Source organism: Colletes gigas, unplaced genomic scaffold, assembly GCF_013123115.1.
Source record: "Colletes gigas isolate AHSC1104 unplaced genomic scaffold, ASM1312311v1 Colletes_gigas_Sc00005, whole genome shotgun sequence".
Taxonomy (NCBI): domain Eukaryota; kingdom Metazoa; phylum Arthropoda; class Insecta; order Hymenoptera; family Colletidae; genus Colletes; species Colletes gigas.
This window is the reverse complement of record NW_025106634.1, coordinates 9,375,562-9,398,519: the sequence shown is the minus strand read 5'-3', so window position 1 is coordinate 9,398,519 and position 22,958 is coordinate 9,375,562. Positions and strand designations below refer to the sequence as shown.

At 43.7% G+C, this 22,958-nt stretch overlaps 1 protein-coding gene across 4 annotated transcripts in view; it reads left to right on the top strand.

The window, feature by feature from the left end:
* LOC122395255 (glycogen-binding subunit 76A) overlaps nucleotides 1-22,958 on the top strand; it is a 72,858-nt gene that overhangs the window by 42,174 nt on the left and 7,726 nt on the right. For 3 of the 4 annotated variants that reach the window (XM_043392696.1, XM_043392694.1, XM_043392693.1), the window contains one exon: nucleotides 15,380-21,829. In XM_043392696.1, the coding sequence (XP_043248631.1) occupies nucleotides 15,482-17,746 (2,265 nt within the window). In that variant the 5' untranslated portion in view covers nucleotides 15,380-15,481 and the 3' untranslated portion in view covers nucleotides 17,747-21,829. Of the gene's footprint in view, nucleotides 1-15,379; nucleotides 21,830-22,958 lie in introns of those variants that run through there. The other variant, XR_006258965.1, reaches the window with a different exon arrangement.

The window sequence follows — 22,958 nt, the reverse complement described above, 5'->3', positions numbered from 1 at the left end:
GCACGTGCGATCGTTGAACAACACGGTGGTAAAATAATATCGAGAGTACGTGTGGTCCTTGAAGCTTGGAATAATAAAACTATTTTACGCGGCTATTAAATCGCCGAGAAGATCTTTTAAAATTAGTCAAAGGTTTCGCGTTTTGAGGTTAGAATACGTGTTGAATACCGGCGATCGCGAAACAATTTCTCCAAGAGTCGTCTCTGCCCTTCTCTTTAATCGTTTCCTGTTTCGTCGGTAGTCGGGGGATCTTCCTTGTCGCGGGTCGCAGGATCATTTGCCATTAATCTAATGATATCTGTCGCGATTACTCCGTTAAGATTCGTTGACCGCGCGGAGATTTATCTAATCGGTCGTTCGAATAACTTTTCTCATCGTGGGGATTCTTTATCGCGGACGATTGCATCTTGGAGACTCGTGGGTCTCCGGTTAAATAGAGGAGGAAATTAATCCTTGTTATAAAGTCTCGCGAACTCGCGTAATCGTCTCTGGCTACTACTTGGGAAATCAATACCCGTTTATTATTGAAAATAGCAATAACCATGAGAACGAATTTTTCACCCCCGGATTTTTTTTTTTCTTTTCTTACACGACTTATTATTATTATTATAAATATTACTGTAAATATTTTTAAAATCACTTATTATTCAAGAATAATTAAAATTAGATGCTCGACGTTTCGGGGAAAATGGCGGTGGGTACCTCGAAGGAAATTTATCATAAACAATTTGAAATTTTTTTTTTCCCCGTTGAAAAATTTCACAACTTCTCGAATTTTTGTCTAGAAAGTGGGTAGGAATTCGGGGGTATGTGTAATGATAAAAAATGATTGTAATTGACCCCTGTAACTAAATATAATTTTTTTAGTGTGATATTAAATATTTTAATTTCATCTAAAATATTCAGTACCTACTCGAATTTTTTTCTCGAAAATGCGTAGAATTTCGGGGGTATGTGTAATGACCAAAAATGATTGTAATTAATCCCTGTAACTAAATATAAAAAATTCGGGGAAAATGGCGGTGTGTACCTCGAGGGAAACTTATCATTGCTTTCTCCCTCGCGAAAAATGCAAATTCCCGGGAGTCTTAGCGAGCTGTACTCTGTTACTTCGGTAATGTCGCCGCGAAATATCTTCCCACTTGATCAGCATTCCTTATTTATCGCGTTCAGCGCCGAGCAGAGTACTCGAACGCTTCGAAACTCGTTTTCGTCGAGCGAGAGACACTCGGTCGTTGGAAAAGTGTCCGTTAAAAACGAAATTTTATACGCGTCGGAACGTCTCTATCGAACCCCGTGCGTTGTTTCGATCTATAATCGGGGCGGTCGTTTCTACGTCGTCTCTCTCGTTTTTACGACTCGTCGGGGTGGGGGGGGGATCGAAACGGGGCAACGTCGTATATTGTTACGAACAAGCGTTAACGGTTTACGAGACTCCCAATCGCGTCCTGATTCACGGGGGACGCGGTGCAACGAACCTCGATATTGTTGCAAACAGTACGTCGGGCGAGGGGTGAGGCGTGTACTGCGCGACGGAACGTGCGTCGAAACGATCGACGCTACCGAATAACGTTTCGACGGTTAAATCGGTCCCGATCGATTCCGTCGATTGCACGTGCTCGCTCCTATAACCGTGTCGCAACGATCTTATTTCCGCGCGCCTTTAAAAATAGACGCCGGCGGGAACTTGTCACCGACTTTCTCTGCCGTCTTAGAAACGGCTCGCTTGGTATTCGACGACGTGGCGCGCGACAACGATGGAACCCGTTGCACTTCCGCTATTTTCACCCGACTGACATTCATCCATTCTCGGTATTCAAATTTATTTATTTTTTTTTATAAACAATTACAATTTTTCGTTTTTCTCAAAAATTGGGGGTTGAAGTTTCAGGTTATGGAATGAGGTTAAAAATGATAAATAATCATTGCAAAATAAATTAATTAACATTCTCACCCTATAATTCACTGTTTTTCTATGGTGACTGAAAAAATCTTATTTTTTGAGTATCATATGTCTCTATTAAGTCAGAGAATTAGAATTTCAAACGAAGAGGTTCGATCGAGCAGGAATTAATAAGCACTGGGGATTTTTCACTCGGTCTCGTTTGCTTAATAAAAACATTAATCTCCGTCTCGTATGTGTGGGGATAAAAACGACGGATTTCTCAATGGCTGAATACCTTGCACGGCCGGTGTGCATAGAATCAAGTTTACCACCAGGTGGGGGGGGGGGGGACGATCGAGTGCGCAAGAAGCACATTTCAGAATGCACGCACGCTTGCATATACAGAGAAGCACGTGTTCGTGTTGATTTCGCGTCGACTGCCAAAGGAGGCCCGCCGACACGGATACATCGCAGTTAGCAAAATGTCATCCCGTTTTTATCCGGTTAATAAAAATGTTACGCGAATTGGCCCGCGTCCCGAACTCGACGCGATCACTTTATTTTTTTCGTTCGTAATTGTTCGACTCTCGAGGGTAGTTTTATTCGTATGTCAAATTTCTTGAATTTTTTAGCAAATTTTTTGGATCAATTTTTCAAAAAATTCAACTTAGGGGTGCAAAAATGAAGGATTCGATGCACCAGCAAAAATCACTAATTTTATAGTTTTATTACAGAATTTAGGTAAAATTTTTTCAGATTATTTTTCAGTCAATTTTACTTAGGGATGCAAAAATGAATAATTCAATATACCAGGAAAACTCACTAATTTCATAATTTTATTACAAAATTTAGGTAAAGTTTTGAATAGAATGCTAATAAAATTTGGGACGCAAATATATTTAAATAAATTCTGGATGTTTTTTTGAAATATTCGTTGCTTTCGAAAACAAGTGATCTTTTGCCCGTCGGATGCACGGGGAGTTGTTGGTAGTTTCATCGTTGACCGACTGTTGCGATGGGCACGCATCACCGAATACAAAACGATCTCTCGAAACGCGCGGACAGAGACGCGATTTCCATCTTGGCTAAATATAAACCGCGACTTTATTTATTCTTGGCAACGCGTCGGCCCTCGACGCGGCACCGGTGGCCTCGCGTTACAATATTTGCAAGGTGTATCGATGAATATTCAACCGAATCGATCAATTACTATCGTTCCTCTCTCGTCGTTCTCCGCGAACGGTGGAATCCAAAATCGCCCGACGAGCCAGCCCTCAACTTCATAAATCACGGGACGCTTAAGAGGTCGGTGGTTTTTTTCTCTAGAGAATTTATTTCGAGCAAATAGTACCAGTGAGCCATTCAATATTTTCATCGTGTATTCAACACGCTTTTTACGGTGCAAAATATATTTTTTTTCCAGTGTAAATAATGTCGATGATTTTCTCAGCAGTTATTATTTTAAATCGAGCTTCTACGCCAGTGTTGTGTGTCCTTTTGCATTATTCTGTTGGTTCGTTAGTTGGCCACTGCTTGTCTGTTTATGTTAGAGAGAAAAAACAAAACAAAATAGCTTCGTGAATAGAAGCGACGTGGTAGCGTAGCGAGCGACACCGGCTGACGTACGATCAGCGACGTGCAGAGCTTCATCGAACGGCGTATAGCGCTGGATGGGTGGACCGCTTGGGCAAAAAAAACACCACGTTTCTCTATATTACACTATTCGTACTAAATTATAGCTTTCCATCAGTTTTTTAATTGAGCATCGCCTGCTTATCAATATAAAAAAAGTACTTTATAAATCATAGGATAAAAATAAATGGATAAAATTCATAAGGAACGAGTTTCTTTCCATTTATAGTGAATCCACCATTACAGCGGTACGAACACGAGTAAATCTTGTAGCTTGTAAGTCCCCCCCCTCATCGATATATAAGTTTCACCGGCAACAGGAACGATTTAAATTATGGAAATGGAACATATCGCGGTAATAGGATCGTTTCAGAAAACTCTGCGTGTCCACTTGATTTGCATTTTTCATGTCGGACAAGGAAGTGTCTCCGGGTGCGTTACGAACGGCCAGTATACGTTTCACCGTCCGTATATAATTGCGATTTTATGCAGCGAATTAAACGACGTCTAAATATAGCCAAAGATGACAAAGTTATACGCGTTTGTATATTGCTGTAAATAATTATGCCGATCGTCTGCCCGTAAATGTCTTGATTCATTGAGACATTCCCCCCGGTACTTAGAACGTTTCAACACGCTATACAGGCTGAGTCATACCAGCGCTGCAGCGGCGCGAATTATAACTATACACGTTCGATCGAAAGATAGCGAATACTGGTTGTTAAAGACGTTCAAATCCAAACGACACAAAAATTTTTCTCCATATTTTGTATCAGAAATAGTAGATTGTAGCGTTCGTAAAATTACCAAAGATTATAAAATTGAATGTAAAGTTTTTCTCTTACGCGTGGAGCGTTTATCGGTATAAGCGCACTTTTCTTCTGTAATTATAATCATAAATAAACCGGCTAATCGAATGTTTGTTGCCAGATAGCGGGACGTTTGAAACCGTATTCTTGAACGAAAGATACGATTTACCGAGAAATTTAATTTATTATCTTTCGAAGTATTTGTTCCTCGAGCGTCTTATCGCAACATTGCCGTGCGAAACGATAGTCGGAAGTGGATGCATCGAGTTACGATTAGACGCGCGTCCGCCATATTGGATTCGATCGAACAACTTTCGAATCATTTCAGAAACGATTTAATTTCTCGCGTGGTTCTAACCGATAACTCGTAATTGGGAATGTCGAATAATCAGGTTGTTGACACGATGATCAGGGGTGCAACGCAAAAAAAAAAAAAGACAAAAACAATTTTCTTCGCGTTAAAACGTCGTTTTCAGAAGTTGCAAAGCGTAGCAATTTTCGTGAATTTTTTTAAAGCGAATTTGCAATCCTAAGTTGCAATTTCTTTTTGTAGTTTATTTAACTATATTTCAGTCGAACATTTACATATTTTTGAAGTTATTAAAATACCAAAAAAAGTCGTTTCCGGAAGTTGGGAAATTTAGCAATTTTTATTCGCTGAACTTGAATAATAAGTGATAAGTTTCGCGAAATATATTCAGCAATGGCGGCCATCGCGACGCGAGCCAGAGTCCTAGCAAATCACGCGACTACCCCCACCGTGTACAGTTTGTCCACGCTGTGTCCCTCGAGTCTACCAATAAACCCACAGAAACCGGGTCGTGACTGACATGATTCACAGTCGAGAAAGTAGCCTTGAGCGGCCAATTGGGTTCGATACGCCTGTACGGTTGTTAACATCTTTAACGGCCGCAGGACTCTCGCAAAAACCGCTCCTCGCCGACAGCCCGATTCTCGCGAGACTCTCCGGTGTCTTTTAATTCGAAACATTCTCCTCTAACAAAACAAAATTAATATCTAACACATTCGTTCACACAATATCAGTTGTTCCATCAGAATTAATTCCCAAAATTACCGCTAAAAAGCAACAAAAAAACATAATCCACCGGTTTGACATAGTTTATCGACCACCCCAATGCGTAGTACTGTCAGTGGGGAATAATTCGGTAAAAAACCTGGAGAACGCAAAAGTGGACAGGAACGGTCGTTAATTTGTCTTGAAGTCGTTACTAACGAAGTGTAAAAAGTGAAGGGCGAGCCGTTTTCTTGCGACGGGCCCACGCGTCAAGTGTACAGGGTGTCCAAAAAGATCAGGACCAAAATTATATTAAAACGATTTAAAACTGTACAAAATACATAAAAAGAAAGAATCACACTATTATACATAGGATTCTAACCCAAACCTAATCCAAACCACTTAAGAAATTCTTCTTAATATATTTCATCTTGTACAAAATCACATACAATATGGAACCTTTCTATCTTTTCAACGAAGTATTTTCAGGCGAAATTTTACACGAATTTGCTAGGTATTGAGCAGTTGTAAGGTTGGTACCGAACATTTTGGACACCCTGTACATCGATCGCGCCCCACGTAATTTGTTGCTAATCAATTAGAGCTGGGATCTCGGCGTTGATTGGCCCCCGGTCTCCTTGTAGGAGTAAAGGCGATAAATCTGTCACGATAAATTGCGACGTTGCCCTAGCCGTGGGTCAAGTAGTCACGATTTAAACTGTGCCGGTGAACGATCGGGCGAAAATAAAACGGCCGGGCGTTACAATAGAGCCGGGACCCGAGACGACGTACGTTTTCAATATCTCCGAACATCGTCGTCCATTTTCTTCCGCGTCCTTCGTACCGTTTCGAGTCCTCCGCGTTGATTATCTCCCACGTGACGCGATACAAAGCATTCCTTTGTGTCCGTTCCACGTCCCGTTCCGTGTTCCTAACCTTTCCTGGTCGCCCGGCGACTCCATTTTTCCTGCTTTCGTGCGCGTGGAAGCGCCGCGTGACGTACGTCTTATTTTTAGGTTAGGACAGCAAGAGTCAGGTGACGAGACAACTGCTACGCGGTATAAATAACTTGTTTATACCGATAGGGTTGTAGCAACTGGACCGAACCATAGTTTTACAGTGTATTCTGTGTAAAAGTTAGGTTATGCGTGAATGTGAAGTGCGGAGGATTACTGAAATTAGAAATTCACTAACGTCATAGGCGAACGGCGGAGTTGTTTTGAAACAACTCTGTACGCATTCCTCGTCCGTGACGAGGGATCGATGAAATTTTATATTAATCCGCTCAGCCACATTTTCATTAGATTGAAACTCGTTTGGAGATAAAGTATGCGACGATATCGAATTGCTTCTCGTTTCTCCTCCGCGCGTGGTTTAACTCGTCGTCCGTACGCGACTTTGTGATTTTTCGCTTATTCGTGAAATAAAACAGAAGAAAAAAAGAAACATAGCAAGACTTCGTGGAAACTAACAAAAATCATAGAGCTTTCTATAATCGATGTTACCAAATTGATATTTTATGAGCCTGAAAGGACCCCGATGTTTCTTTGCTTCTTTTTTGCGGAGTTGATTCAGCGAATGATCGTTAATCGACGACGGTACAAATTGCTCGTGCCCGACTTTGGTTTCAATGTTGTTTTAAACGCGTTACGGGCGAAGCAGCGTCGAGGAGGTTGATCGATAGGGTTAATTATTGGTTAATCGCGTTGTCGAGGCCATCGATAAATTCCACGCTGTAGAGAATGTCTAGGGGTCGGACTCCGAGTCGTTTGCATCTCGTCTCCGTTTCTTCCAGGTGCAACGTTCGCGGCGCGCGTGGGCAACACGTACACGAATACAACGAGTCCTACGCATGTTTTAAATTAGTGGTTGTTGGCCTCCTTGCAGGAAGCCGACGATTACGGGCGCGTGTACAACAGATCGCTGAAAATCGCTTCCGAACCGATCACTCGGGGACCCCTCTTATTTATTTTATTTTCGATCAATGATCAACGAACCGTGACATTTTCAAAGAATGATCAGTCTCGAATGTAATCTCACGCGTACGGAAGCAATATTATTTATCGATTGATCGAAACGCAAATAATACAATTTTTAAAAAATCTATTAATAATGGAGGGGTTATTGGTTTCTTTTGAAGCTACTATATACGTATATGGACACGCAATTATTATCGACTATATTTGGTATGGCTATCGAGGCACGACGAGAATTATTAGAATTTTAAAAACGGGATTCATAATACCATGCATCGAAGAGCTATTCCGGATAATCGATTGTACCGTTATGGGACATCACGCCAAGAAAAATATATTCGGATGTGCAAGGTGCAACGGACACTTCTCTTCTCCGATTCTGTTTCTATAAAAGTTTACTTTTTTCACTGTACAAAGTGCAGTTTTTGTGTTTTATGTGGGTCCAAAATGACCCTATCGATTTTTAAAATTGATTTATATTGATGCAAAGATGTCGATTACGAGCGAAATACAGTATGCAAAAGTAAATCGTTGGCCTGTTACCAACGATTACGCGGGAGGTCAACGTGTACCATCGGTGGTGGGGATATATTGTGTAAGTGGCGCTCCTTATTGAATTGGTTACTCGGATAATCGCACCAATCCCCGCGATGCTTACATTTCAGTCCCGTTTACCTGCAACTATAGAGCTCGTGTCGTTGTACACTGAACGGAAGATCTCTTTTCCCCGTCGCGCGCCATTTTTAACTGATTCAAAGTGGACCATTAGTGCGTTGTAACTATAATATCGTCAGGAACGACTTTAGGCTGTTTCCAACACGTGAGTAGTCGTACGAAACGTTCAAAAAATTTGTTTTTTCAATCTAGTATTTTTATCAAGATACGAAGGTCAATTTTGTTTTTTAACAAACGAAATATTTACCGCTTATCCACCATTTCGAAGAAATCGTAAATTAAAAATTAACGATTACCAAATTTTCTCCTTTATTTAATCTCCATATTTTCAAGCAGAATTATTCAAAAATAAATTGTGAAACGGGTTCAGCATAGTGGACTTCTTTTATCGGCGACCAATTCAGCAAGGGTAAAAGGTTAACGAGCCCGAGCGACAATTGCGTTGATTGTCGTTTCGATTTTCGTTATTCTTTTTTTCCGATCGAGTTTGCTCTCGTCGATGCTTTAAATAAGTACTTTAAATCAAATTACAAACTCTGAAGGGGAGTTTTAGTCTCGTAAAAAACATTGTTTTGACCTGTCAGCGAACGTGTTGAGAGAGTGACACGGATACGGTGCACCGAGCGCTTGGCGATAGCGGGGAAACTACATCTGTTCTTCCATATACACTGGTTTCACACGTGGCCGCGATATGTCTGCCCGCACACTAACCCGCTCGTCTATCGGAAGTCTAGGCGTGCGTGATAGATAATAGTTATGTAAGACGAGGCTCCGAGGCTGTTGGCCTCCAAGGCTCATCGATGTGCACCGACGGTTGTATTCCAGTCACGGGAACGCCCTGGCTTCGACACGCTTAACCCGCCGGCGTGCTCCTTTCTGTATTTATGATCCAGATAAAGAAACTTTACGATTCAGATAAAGATCGACCGGCGTTCGCCGGGGACGAGGTACAATCCGAGCCGGGGAAAAATTATCCCCTTCGCGGGAAGAGTGTCCAGGCTCGTGTCAGACGCCTCAGGGCCCTCCATTGCGTTTTCTGTGCGTAATAATAGAGTCCCCCCGGAGACTTCTTATTAGCCTAGACGACTGGAGACCACCCCGGAGATTCTTATCTGGATAAATATTTAATTGAATTAAACACGTTCAACCACACACAAATTCAAATTTCACCCCCCTCTCCCCCTTGCAAATACGTCGGGAACACGTGGATTTATAATCGAGATTTTTATTTATCGTAATATTTACGAAATCGATACACGAATTTATATTATATTTTGTTAGTGAAAGGTATTTCTATATTACAAACTTGTATTCGCATCGTATCGTATTTTCAACCAAATGCTGCTTATTATACTATATTTTTATTATAATATAATTTTTTTTTCTTCTGTTTTCTTCTTAAATTATTCACGGGAAAGTATTGCCTAATTACCAAACGTAAGGTAGAGAAATATAAATAACCATAAACAGTGTAGAGGAGGAATCACAATACAATACGTGTGATTTTTTTTCCCCCGAGCGGTCACCCCATCCTGTGCTGCACGCGACCCAATGGTGCTGAACGTCGATGACCGGACGATAGCCAGCGTTCCACCGTGCCCACTACTGCTGACAAATTCTATATTCGATTTAAACCCTTAACTATCTTAATGTATACAAAAATCAACTCACACCAGTTTCGAAAATAACAAATGTTCGTTTATAGTTAACATAGCATAGATTAAAAATGGCCGTTCGTCAAGTTTAAACGTGCATTCTCCTTGAGCCGTGTCCCCAAAGTGACGCAACACGCGGAATCGTGTTACGAGTTATCTAATTCGTAACACGTTCAATCAGTGTTTTTTTTTCTACTGGCAGTATCGCGATGGCGGCGGTTCGCACGATTAAATTCTTTCGGTGGGTCGAGACGCCAGAAGACAATTTGTCCAATTTGGCTGTCATCCTCGACGGCTGGTTTTCGTCGTCGATTCGTCGAGGACGCTAGGCGCCTCGGCTCGAAATAGAACTCGAAATTATCGATAAACATTCTGGAGGAATCCTAGATATTTGGGAGTTTCGTTGCCCCTCCCGTTAGAATGTCGATTCCCGCGGAAAGCAGGTAGGCAGAACTGATTCTTTGCCAATGATATTTATATCGTTCCATTTTCCACGCAGGCCCGTGCAATATTTAGAAAACGCTTCCACGATGGGCGGTTAAAGATCCTTGTTTTTCCGATCCGTCGCACGCCTCGGTACGATATTTATAGAATCGAATATTTTTAAATTCGAAACACGATCGATCGATGTTGCCAGGTACACGGAAAGACCGAAGTTGCAAACACGAAATTTTTCACGTCTGAGAATAAATAATTTCCCACAAATAAGTTTCCTTATGAGTTTCAAAAAAAAAACCAAATTTCTTTTCAATAGTTATTTTTAACAGATCCCAACTTGACCAGCTGCGTAACCGTTTTAAATTGACTCCGCTAAAGAAAATAAAAAGGCATTAGCGTCGAATATTTATTTTATGCGGATCAACGACTCGTGTTATTGTATTATTAGAATAAGTTCACGGAGTCGGTAGAGCGAGTTTCCGTCCCGAAAGTATCGATCGAAATTCGTCGAATCGGGTCCGGGCGGTACGAGTCATGGTGGTCATCACGCTCCATTTCTTGACCAATTGCTCTCGATGATCGGCTATGGCGTGCTCGGCGCCAAAAATAATTGCCAGACCTCTGCGATTGCAAGGCAGAAGGCGAAACGAGGGCGTTTCTTCTTCCCCGTCTCGTCCTCGTGTGTACGTTTCGCGACCGTGTTGCTTTCCCGGCGTGTTTCTTCTGTTTTTGTTCGTCGATTTGCATGCGAGTGCTCATGGAACGATGCAACAGCTACGCCCAATACGAGGTGAGAGTGCAAACCTTTTCCCTTTCCACGAAATTCCCTGATATTTTTCAGTAAATAAAAAAAATAGTTAAAAAGAATTTGATTTTTACCTACCGTTTATTCGTAACTTTTCGACAGGAGTAGAACATTCGAGAATTAAAATAAATACTACAAACGAGACCTCTGTGCAGCGATCAAGGTTTCACTGCACAAAAGAAAAAGAAAAAGGATTCGTTATCTGTTTGCGGTGATCGGGTTTCAAATTTAAATTACGTCGTCTCGAGTTACCGAGTATGGTTCTATGCTTTCGTAAATTCCTCGAAACGTCGGTTTCGTCGTCTAAATCCGGCCTGTCTCCCTTATCAAAATATTTATCGCCGGTGTCGTACGACGCCATTATTTTCGCGTCGCGCGCAACGACCGATTCTGCGGCGGCTCGTTGCGTCGTCGAAACGTCGACACGTAGGTCGAGATGACGACCATCATCCGCATTTCCTGCGCTCACTCTTCGCTATTAGCATCGTGGCCGTGAGCCAACCTTGTGATCTCCGCTCAAATTTCTCCGCGATGTCATTAACGCGTTGTACATTTTCGCCATCTTGTTTACAAACAACGCGAACCGCTTGTTCGCGATCGAATAATTAACCGTTCGCTGCGCGCGCCGCTCGGTCGGCCAGTCGAAAGGGAAAACACAAACCGGAAGCTCCCCTAACGAGTTTGTCGACAACGTTTCGTAACTGGATCTCCATTATTATTTCGGAGACCTTCGTCGCAATTTACGTTCTGTGATAATTTCGTAAATTCTTTAGCATTTGGAGATTTTATACGTAGACACGTTCAACGTAAAATTTATATGGTAATAATTACATTCAAATATAATTGATTAACTTCTGTTTTTAACTATTACTATATATATATTTAAATATGATTGTTTCGTATTGTGGTTTTGAATATACAAGGTGAATCGTAAAACGTGTCCCAGTCGGGCAAGCAGAACGGGGACACAAAAGCGGAGGAAGAGGTTCATATAATCGCGTGCCTTATTTGACCTTGTTTCGAAGTTACGGCCATTTTTGTACTCCGTCTTGACGCGAGTGCTTAAAATGGCCACCTTCGCGGCGGAGTTCGGTACGAGTCCCCTGTCTGGTATTCACCGGATATGGAATCGTTAATTTTTACAATACTTATCATCGGCACGAAGAAAATCCGCTGTTCTTCGATCGAGTCACGGGCAACAATTCAGTGTGAACGCGCACGGGGGCAGGGATAATTGGCAATAATGCAATCTGACCTGTTTTCCATTATTGGCGATCGGTTAGAAAACGTTGATCGACGAGACGCGTTTACAGAAACCGCGCGCGAAAGTTCCATCCGATTTTCGCGGGAATTTCGAGGGAACGTTTATGACAGCTAACCTCAAAAATATTCTTAGACGTAGTTCGCGAAAACATGGAGGCTATCAAAGGACCGGAAATTGTAACGACCGCCATCTTTAATGGGAGATCGTAAAAAGTGTTTACGCGTTCGCATGAAAGAAGAATTACGTTTAGAAAATCAAACCTAAGAGTTACGAAGTTTGAAAAAAAATAGTCTTGTAATAAATCCTACAATTAACACACGAAGAGACAGTGTTATTTATCCACGGTGCCTACGAACACGAGAACGCGGATCTATGAGTCCCGCATATACAGGGTGGGGCAGTTAAAACAGGTCGCCTGGACAACTCGTTTATTTTCAAAGATAAGAAAGAATGTTCCGGGCAGAAGTTGTTCGATCACATTGGTTCCAGATGGAAGCACCAAGAACATTTCAAGGTCATTATTTTTTTTCCTCTCTAGACAAAGATTCTATGGTTTAGTCGTAAGGCTACTCTGATTTTTTCTCCCGTTTAAGAAAATAAACTCGTCGTCGGGTGCAACCTGTAGAATTTAAGGTGCTTATAAATAGAACGGCCCACGTTGTTTCCATTCAAGGATGTTGCAGCGCTTACACGCTCCTCGTTGGACGTAATTCGCAGCTATTATAATAACAACATTGTAATAGCAGTAGTAACTCTAACGGGAGGGTTAATAATACGATTGTCCGTTGAATGGCCGGCATGAGTGACTGTTACAGCGACGAAGCAGCCCGATAATGTTAATCGCAGCGTCTTTCGTCCTCGTAGCTCGCGGTACGCGGCGATTCGACGATGGACGAGAGACACGTCCGACGATCTTTTCGTCGTTCGTTTCGCGCGTCCACGTCAAACGTCACAGCCGCGGCCATTCGTTTCGATTTATGAGCGACGCATCGTCCAGCAGCTGTTTCGACGGTTATTTTCGCAGGCGGATTAAATTAAACTCAATCGACTTTTCTTCCTCGTCTTTCTCTGCGCTGTACGGCCGGACGGGTGTTAACAACCACGTAATTCTATTCCGCGGTGCCAAAGCGTTCACCGGAGTATTAAGTGGAAAACAAGATTTACGAGCCGATACCAGATACGGACGATGATCAAATTTATACGCGAACCAGGGATTCGATCCACGAGACGACGGCCGCGAATTGTATTCAAATGACGTTCCGTGAACCCCCGTGACCCGAACGACCGTTGCGAAACAGCCTTTACGTTCGCAATTTTTTAACAAACCTTTCCACACAATTAAACTTCTATTCCTGGACGCGTCGTGAAGGCTCAACGTTGTACAAATTTTAGGTTATACGGTTTACGAACGGAACAAAGTTTAGGTTATGTAGTTCAGAAATTAAATAAAGGTTAGGTTATGTAGTTTACAGACGAGGCATATGTTAGGTTATGTAGTTTACTAATGAAACAAAGTTTAGGTTATGTAGTTTACAGACGAGACAAATTTTAGGTTATGCAGTTTACAAACGAATCAAGTTTTAGGTTACGTATGTAGTTTACAAATGAAGCAAGTGTTAGGTTATGTAGTTTACAGTTCCAATCTGTCAGTGAACACATTAAATTTCCTCTTTATTATTTCTTCCATTATACAGTTTACAAACGAATCAAATGTTAGGTTATGTATGTAGTTTACAAATGAAGCAAGTATTAGGTTATGTAGTTTACAGTTTCAACCTGTCAGTGAATACATTAAATTTTCCCTTTATTATTTCTTCCATCCATTTACGAATATTTACAAGTATTTATGTAACGGTTAATCGACATTAGATTTCATTCATAGATTTGTTTCGTTGTTTTGTGCGTTGATTCCATGTAAATTTCTCGTCCAATGAGACCGAAATTAATACGTAGTTGAAACTACGTAGTTAACGGAACCGAAATCAATACATATGTAGTTACAAGTACGTAATAATTCGTTTAGTTTTAGAAGCGTAGCGAGCGACCTCTGCCATCGTGTCGCGGAAACGCTCGGTTGCCAGACGTCTGGTCCTTCGAGACGACATCCGGTCGCCTTGGAAAAATCAGAACAATGGACCTAGTCCAGACCTCGCTTGCGACACTTACACACTCGGAAGCAATAAATTTTCCTCCGCCTCTACCAGTTCCATCGTCAAAATCACCCACAATAGCTCGACCAATGACGCACTTTCATCCCCGGTTTCGAGTCCGCCAATCGCGTTCGTTTAACGCTCCCGTAGGTCAATCTTGACCTCCATTGTATCCGTGGAATAACATTATAAAGTCGGATCATTGTTATATACGAATCGTAGAAAATTAAAAATTAGTGTTTTCCTTTAAGGAAGAATAATATTAAAACCACTCTGTAGATATTAATAATGTTAATACGATGAACTATTATCTCCTATCGACGACGGATGGGCGACGATAACTCACTTCTGGCGCCAGCGAAAATGCGAATAAGCGGCCCCGCTATGCAGCCGACGTTATAAACACGATATTTTAGGAATCTTCGTAATATGCAAGCCTGAAATATGAAACTGGAACCACCCCAGTAATTTCGTAAACGTCACTTAAATATCGTCCTAATTTTATTATGCTTCATTGTTGCTAGTGAAACTATAAAAATTAATATTGTTAAAAAACAGTTTATTATATTCCAATGAAAAATTACAAGAAATACATACAAATAAAACTATTCTACATACAAAATTTGAAATTATCTAACACAAAATTTTTTAAGAAAAATCGACAGGGGGTAGGTGGACAAATTTTTCGGCGAAAAAGAAAAATTTCAAATCGTCCTGAAAAAAATATTTTTGGTCGCAGGGGTCAATTCCAATTATTTTTGGAGAATACACATACCCTCGAAATCCTACGGATTTTCGAGAAAAAAATTCTGGAAGGTGGGCAAATTTTTCGGCGAAAAAAAAAAATTTCAAATCGTCCTGAAAAATATATTTTCGGTCGCGGGGATCAGTTACAATCATTTTTGGTCCTTGCACATACCCCCGGAATCCTCACCAGTTCCAAGAAAAAAATTCTTTACTGAAAATATAACGGGTGGCCAGAAATACCAAATTGATTCGATCGTCAATTCCCTCTTAGAACCGAATGAATCGAATACTATCTTACTAAACTTCTTTATTGGTCTTCTTGTTCCAGGCGAACAGCGAAAGTCGAGAGCCGGAAGAGCAGGGTAACAGTACGACCTCGCCCTCGGAGGGCAGGCACGCCGACGGGACATCCGGCTCGTCCGTCCTTGAGATGGGCAGCACAGATTCGGCGGGCAGCGCCCACAGCGGCGGTCCTTCCTGCGGCCTGGTCAGTTCCCTGTTCCCCAGCAGTTGCCGTGGACGCGCGGAGGCGTTCGCCAGACGTCTTCATCGGCGGCTGACGTCCCTGGGCGGCGAGGAAGCGTCCCAGCGGAACGCAGACTCCTCGAAGCCCAAGGAAACGTCGTGGCTGCGCTCGTCGTCGACCTCGAAACCGGTGACGAACAACGCGTCGATCAATCATGTTCTGCAGCACCAGCCGCGTCACAGCTCGGAGACGAATCTCTGTTACGATTTCGAGATCGATCTCGAGGACGGTCTCGGCTCGCCGGCCGAGGAGGCCACCGCGGCCGAGGTGGCGGATCTCCTGGTGAATCCGGGAATATTGAAGACCAACCATCACGACGCCTGCAACTGCACGCCGAACGGTTCCAAAGTGAGTCTGTCCAGCTTGGACATAGAGTCCGGTTGCCTGTTCGCGTCGCCCATGACGGGCACGTCGCCCGACAGCGACTCCAGCGACATCTACTTCGATCCTGAGTCCTCGGACGCGGAGAAGGCGAAGAACGAGGTCTACTTCGACCCGGTGACCACGTCGGACAGCGAAGTGACCACCTCGAATCTCTCGAACGGTTGCGAGGCGAAGGCCGACAAGGGTCTGGTGGCGCGCAGAAGGCCGGATATCAACGTGGAACATTCCGAGGACACGTCCGAGTCGAGCGCCTCGCTCAGAAGGAACAACATCGTGGACGGTGAGTCGAGGAAAGAGGAGTCGGTGTGCAACTCGGAGGACTCGTTGGAGACCACCTCGGCCAGCCACGAGTCCTTGTGGAGCACCTTCGACGAGAGCACCATGTCGCTGCAGGACGAGAGTCCCACCAGAATCAGTCCCAGTCTGACCGCCACGGTTCAGAATCGACTGCCCAAGTCGCACTCGGACTCCGAGATACCCGTACACGGGCCAAGACTGATGATCACTCGCGAGCTGACCAGGAGGGACGAGAAGATGGAGGGCGGTGTGGACGAGGTGGACTTCGTCAACGGGATCACGGAGAACGGCAACCTGGAGGACATAAAGAACGCGAGGAACCTGGCGAAAGAGGAGTCACCAGACTCGTCGGAGAGCACGAACGACGAGGAGCTGCCGCTGGACACGGAGGAACCCACCAACGACCCAAGTGCGCAACTCCCGATCAACATGGCCGCACTGAAGGTGGAGGAGACGGTCGAGTCGGAGGATAACTCGACGTACAGCAGCATGATCAACATCCCCGGCGCTCTGACGCTCGAGTGCCCGACGGGCGAGCGCGTGATGGAGTCGACGCTGAAGAACGAGGTGCAGCTGCAGATCGAGAACGGTACGGTGACCGGCGACGCCGAGGAGGACAAGATGTGCCTGCTGCTGCAGAAGATCGCCACCAGCCCGACGATCAGGGACGACGTGCTGAGCCACGAGTCGCGCGAGGACAGCGTCGAGGAGGAAGAGGAGGAGGAGAGGCCGCAGAAGGTGAGACGTTGCTCGTCCCTGAAGACCGGGAAGACACCGCCTGGCACGCCGGGGCGCAAGAAGATCGTTCGATTCGCGGACGTGCTGGGCCTGGACCTGGCAGACGTCAGAACGTTCCTGGACGAGATCCCCAAGGTACCGAACTCGGCGTACAGCGACCTGGTCTACGACGACATCTTCCACAAGGACTCCAGCCCCGTGAACAGCCTCCAGTCGTGGGGATTCCGTTACGGGGACAGCAGACGGGAATCGGGCTGCGCGTTTCCGCAGCCTCGAAAGGTGGACAAGACTCTGGTGCCTCTGTTCCAGCAGCCGGGCGGCCAGGTGAACTTCCTGGACCTGGTGCGCGAGCGTCGCGTCTGCCTGGAGAACGTGCTCGTCCAGGACCCCGTATCCTTCTACATCCAGGGCACCGTGCGCGTCATAAACCTCGACTTCCACAAATCGGTCCACATCAGATACACACTGAACTCGTGGCGAAACTTCAGCGACCTGCAGGCGACCTACGTGCCGAACTCGTGCGACGGTTTCAGCGACAAGTTCGCGTTCGCGTTGTACTGCCACACGCTGTCGGTTGGCCAGCGGCTGGAGTTCGCTGTTCGGTTCCAGTGCAAGGGCGAGCAGTACTGGGACAACAACGCCGGGGCCAATTACTGTTTCCAGTGCTTGCCTGCATCACCGACGGTCGGTTACTTACCGATCACCGCGTCCGAGAGCCAACGTCACGACTGGTCGCCGATGTTCTACTGATGGGGGGTGAGGGGACCCCGTTCGTCGGCGTTCGCGACCCGGTAGGCCGGGGTACGGCTTCGCGTAGAAGGCGCACGGAGTCCGAGGATGGCCCGAATATGGCTAACAAGCGACCGACGGAGACCACGGATCTAATAAACGTTCCTAAAGTGTACCTACTGTACAGAACTGTCCTACGGAGTCGATGGAACGAACCGGACGGATCGGAGAGACCGCGATCGGCCACGCATCGACGTCAATTATCCTTTCCTGCCATTTTTTCCCACCCCCCTCCGACCGGAGCGCCGCTGGTGGACTGTGGAGGAACTCGACGCGACCGTTAGACTGACAATTTTTTACACGTTTATCCGTTCCACGCTCGCGGGAGGACGCGTACGGAGGTGACTGCGTCTCGATGCCTGGAAAGTTCGGGAGCCCACGGTTCCGGAGGATTCAAAGAGAACCACGAGATATCCACCCACGCGTCTAGGACAGCGAGGAGAGATTATTATTTACACGTTCCTAGAAAGTACCTAATTTTAACGAGTCGAGGGAAAAACTTCGAGGCCCCGTCGAGAGTGCTGTAACCACGGAAGAGTTACGAACTGTTTGTGTATGGTACTGTGTTTAGGTGGCAACGTCGGAAGCTCCTTTTCCTTCGTGTTTTAATTGTTTTAACCGTTCACGATGATATCGCAAGATCGCCTCTGCGTGGAAACAATATTTTTTTATCCGTCGACAACGGTGCGACGACTTCGACGGTTTTTTCTTTTCTTTTTTTTCTTTTTACTCGAAGAAACAAGAAAACGACGTTTTTTTTTCCTTCGTTCGAAGTGGTTGTTGACCTGTGCCAATCCGATCCAGTGCCATTGCACGAGTTACGGCTATCGATGGAGACGCGTAACCGCACGTATGGTCGTAACCGTGGTTCGGGAGACGCGTTGACGGTTCGTGAAAGGGGGATATATTGCGTTCGCGATAATTCCGTTAATGAAATTCTGCGTCCCGTTCACGAATCGTGAGAAATCAGGGAATCGAGGCCTGATCGCTAAACATTGTTACTGTACAGATCCTTATTCGCCTATATATATCGTATCTATTATATCTTACATTAAGGCAGGGGTTGCCAGAGCTGCGACGAAATTCTCTAGCGACGCGAAACATTATCGAATCACGTTGCACGCGAGATTCCCTTTTATCGGACTCGACTATTTTTTTAAACTTTGTACATACACGATTTTCTGCATAACTTATTATTTTACTCTTTTACGTTGACTAGTTTTTTTTTTCTTTCCTGTCTAGGGACTATTTTATTCGCGATTCGATATGGTCTTTTTTTCTTTTTACTCGCTGCGTTGGTGCAAATAGGTGCACTTCGGGTAAACGTATCAGTGATATGCGAAGGAATCATTGTTGAGGATTTTTTAATCTTGTGTTCAATCAGTGAAATTTGTTACAATCGATTTTATAAATCAAACGATGCTACGCTTTGTCAAATGAATTTTTCCTAGTTATTATTTCGTTATTAATTTTATTCTCGTATTTTTAGATATTTCAACAAGTTGCACGGTGCTTTTAATTAGAAACAAATTAACACATTGGCTGCCGGCGGGTATTTAAAGCCAGCTGAATATTTAAAAAGTGAAAGAAGCGTCGATTTGGGTGATCGTTTTTGTCGCCGGTACGTTTACCCTGTGCCTATATTTAATCGATTATTTGCACGCGAGATGGCGACGAATCGAGGCCTTTTAGCAGCAGAGCATAAAGTCTCTCCCACATTTATGGTCTTTAACGCGTTCACTGTGGTAGATTTTAATAACGTTCACAACTGGATTACTATATACCGTAGAATATGCTCCACACATGGACCTTTATATGGTACATCACCAGTACTGGTTAAACACGTCTCACGCTGGGCCTCATGTGCCCCATATTGGATTTTTATATGCGGCTGGTCCAATATGCCTCATACTGGGCTTCCACCTATAAAATTAGCATATTGAACTTTCCACGTAGGTGGTCAAATATGTCCATCCCCATATTGCATTTTCATATCGAAGTCTCGAAGACCTGTCGGGCCTCCATTTTGAACACGACGGTGTTCGATGTCTGAAAATTTCGGAAAAACAGGCTCGAGTGACGTTTCAACACTTTGACTGCCCGCGTGAGCCGTACAAATTTTAGGTTATGTAGCTCACAACGGTCTGAAACGAAAATTTCAGTCTCGCAGAGAATTGTACGGTTTTCGTGTGGCAGTGAACGTGTTGAACGAGTCGTTGCAACGTGGAATGGAGGTGGAACGAAATATGTGGCCCACACACAATGAAACACAGGGAAAATGGTCTCGAGTGACGTTTCAACGCTTTAACTGCCCGCGTGAACCGTACAAATTTTAGGTTATGTGGCTCACAACGGTCTGAAACGCAAATTTTAGTCTTGCTGAGAATTGTACGGTTTTCGTGTGGCAGTGAACGTGTTGAACGAGTCGTTGGAACGTGAAACGAAATGTGTGGGCCACACGGAACGAGGTACAGGGAAAATGCGTGCCCCGGTGCCGCAGTGAACGTGTTAAATCGTAGCTAGAAGGGGTCACAGCGTCGAGGGAACGTGTCAGGTTCGTTTCCACGCCGGGAACCGTCGTGTTTCCGAGGCGCGGTAAAAATTTCGCGCACGTTTCTGCGCAGCTCTCCGCGCGAAGAATGAGTGACGAATGAATTGCTCGCGCGACGGTACGCGAGAGGGTAATAATAATGTTGTCAGTTGCGATCCAGCCTGGGGATTGATCGAGGTCTAGCGGACTCGGGAACGGTACATTCGCGACGTTTTGGCAGACCTGCGTTGTCCAATATGGCGGCCCCATGGCCCCCCCAAGTTAGTAACCGTACCGATACGAGGAAATATTTTTAACGCGTGAATCGTTTCTTTGCATCGATGGACGGGTTCCCTAACCTATTCGTTACTTGGCTCGATCAGCAATTAATTCCAACAATAACGCATCTTTATCGCGTACATTAAGAAATTCAGAATCGAGAACGAGTATACGTTGTCAGCCTTGACTAATAATATGAATGTAAAATTAAAACGACCGGCAGACGTGTTATTAAAGGACGAAATAGCGGAATAGTCACGAACTGGCGATAACTCAAGATAGTCAGAGGGTCTTTAATAGAAAGGAGTGTGTTGGCCCAGGCAAATATAACTTTCGTACATTTGGCCGTGTAACGTGATTATTTTGTGTTTCGTTCCCTGCTACATTATTTCGTGCCATATTTTGAGAACTCCCTGCATCGATGCATTAACACAGTTAACGTTTCACGCGTATATTCGAGGACTTTTACGTTTGATTCGACCCAATTGATCCTAGTCACGTCAAATCGAGAATTTGCCTTCGTGAATCTAAGTTCGTCGAATATAAAAAATAGAATTTGTTCGAGTCAGTCCCAGATCTCGACGTCCAGCGTTGTCTCGCGCCGACGACAGACGCGCAACAACCACGAACCAGTTATAATTTTAACGCTCGGCGAAACGATCGAAACGCGACGGTTGCACGGCGCCACCGATCGAAATTACAAGATGGCGGATCGCGACACGATTATTTTTGGCAACCCTCGACGATTCGTAATTGTGATCGTTGCCCCGAAACGTTCGAGTTTCAATTAGCTGTTCGGCGATAAATGATATTAAAAAGTTTATTGTTAAGACCACCACTACCAAGAACGATATCCTCATATTTTTTAATAGTTATCTTCAAGATGTGCTTTCCACACCGAACGAAGAAACCTATTCTATACAGATCTATTGTACATAGGCGGCGACAGTATTGGCGTCGAGGGACGGGCAAAATTCTTAACACTAATTTCGAATAACGTGTCAAAGAAACTATAAACAATATAACAAACACGTTATCTCGTGAATAAAGTTTCAAATCAGAAAACGATTTCACAACGAACTAATTTGCTACGGGTCTTTTTATCGTTCGAATAATATATTTTGCTCGTCTCTGGTGACAGGCGTGTCTCGAGTGAAAACATAATCGATGGAAAAACTATTGTTTGAAATATATACAGGGTGTTCGGCCAACCCTGGGAAAAATTTTAATGGGAGATTTTAGAGGGCAATATAAGACGAAAATCAACAATATAAAAATATTGAGGCTTCGTTAAAAAGTTAATAATAATTAAATTCAAAAATTTCAAATCGTTTTGAAAAAATTAAGTTCCGTCCTTTCTGAATTTTTTTCTCGAAAATGCGCAAGATTTCGGGGGTATGACTATTCACCAAAAATGATTGTAATTGACCCCCGCGACCGAAAATAATTTTTCCAAAACTATTTGAAATTTTTTTTTCCGTCGAAAAATTTCACATAATCTCGAATTTTTTTCTCGAGAATGGGTAGGATATCGGGGGTATGTGTAAGGACCAAAAACGATGGTAATCGACCCCCGCAACCGAAAATAATTTTTTCAAAACCATTTGAAATTTTTTTTCTCCGTCGAAAAATTTCGCACCTTCTCGATTTTTTTTCTAGAAAATGGGTAGGATTTCGGGGGTATGTCTAAGGACCAAAAATGATTGTAATCGACCCCCTTGACCGAAAATAATTTTTCCAGAACGATTTGAAATTTTCGAATTTAATTGTTAATAACTTTTTAACGAAGCCTCCATCAACAAATTAATATTCTTGATTTTCGTCTTATTTTCGCCTCTAGAATCCTCCATTAAAATTTTTCCCAGGGTTGGCCGGACACCCTGTATATAGTATATACATATAAATATATATATACGTATAAAACAACGCGAATTTCTATTCTGATTAACGACAGAGATATTCTTCCACATGTTGAAAATGAAGTTTATTGAGATTTATCGAATACAAGGATCAAGATATTTTAATTATGTTACGGAAGCTCCAGTCCATTGTTAAAATACACGGGGTGTTCGACTAACCACGTCCCAAGCACATTTTCATCTTCGTAATTTATTGCACGAAGGAGACTGAAATTTTGAAACTCGTCCCGCGTGTAAGACTCCCTCGTGCAATAAAGTCTCTAAACGCGAAGTTAGCGGGACACCCTGTATACGCAGCTTCTGAAAACTAAAGACTTCTGGAATATAAACACCATGTATATTACCCACGATTGTTAATAACTTATGAAACGTTGCGCAGAACATTTTGTTGGGAAACTCGCGGGAAAATTTGTATAAATATAGGTCCTGTTTCGTGTGCTTGGTG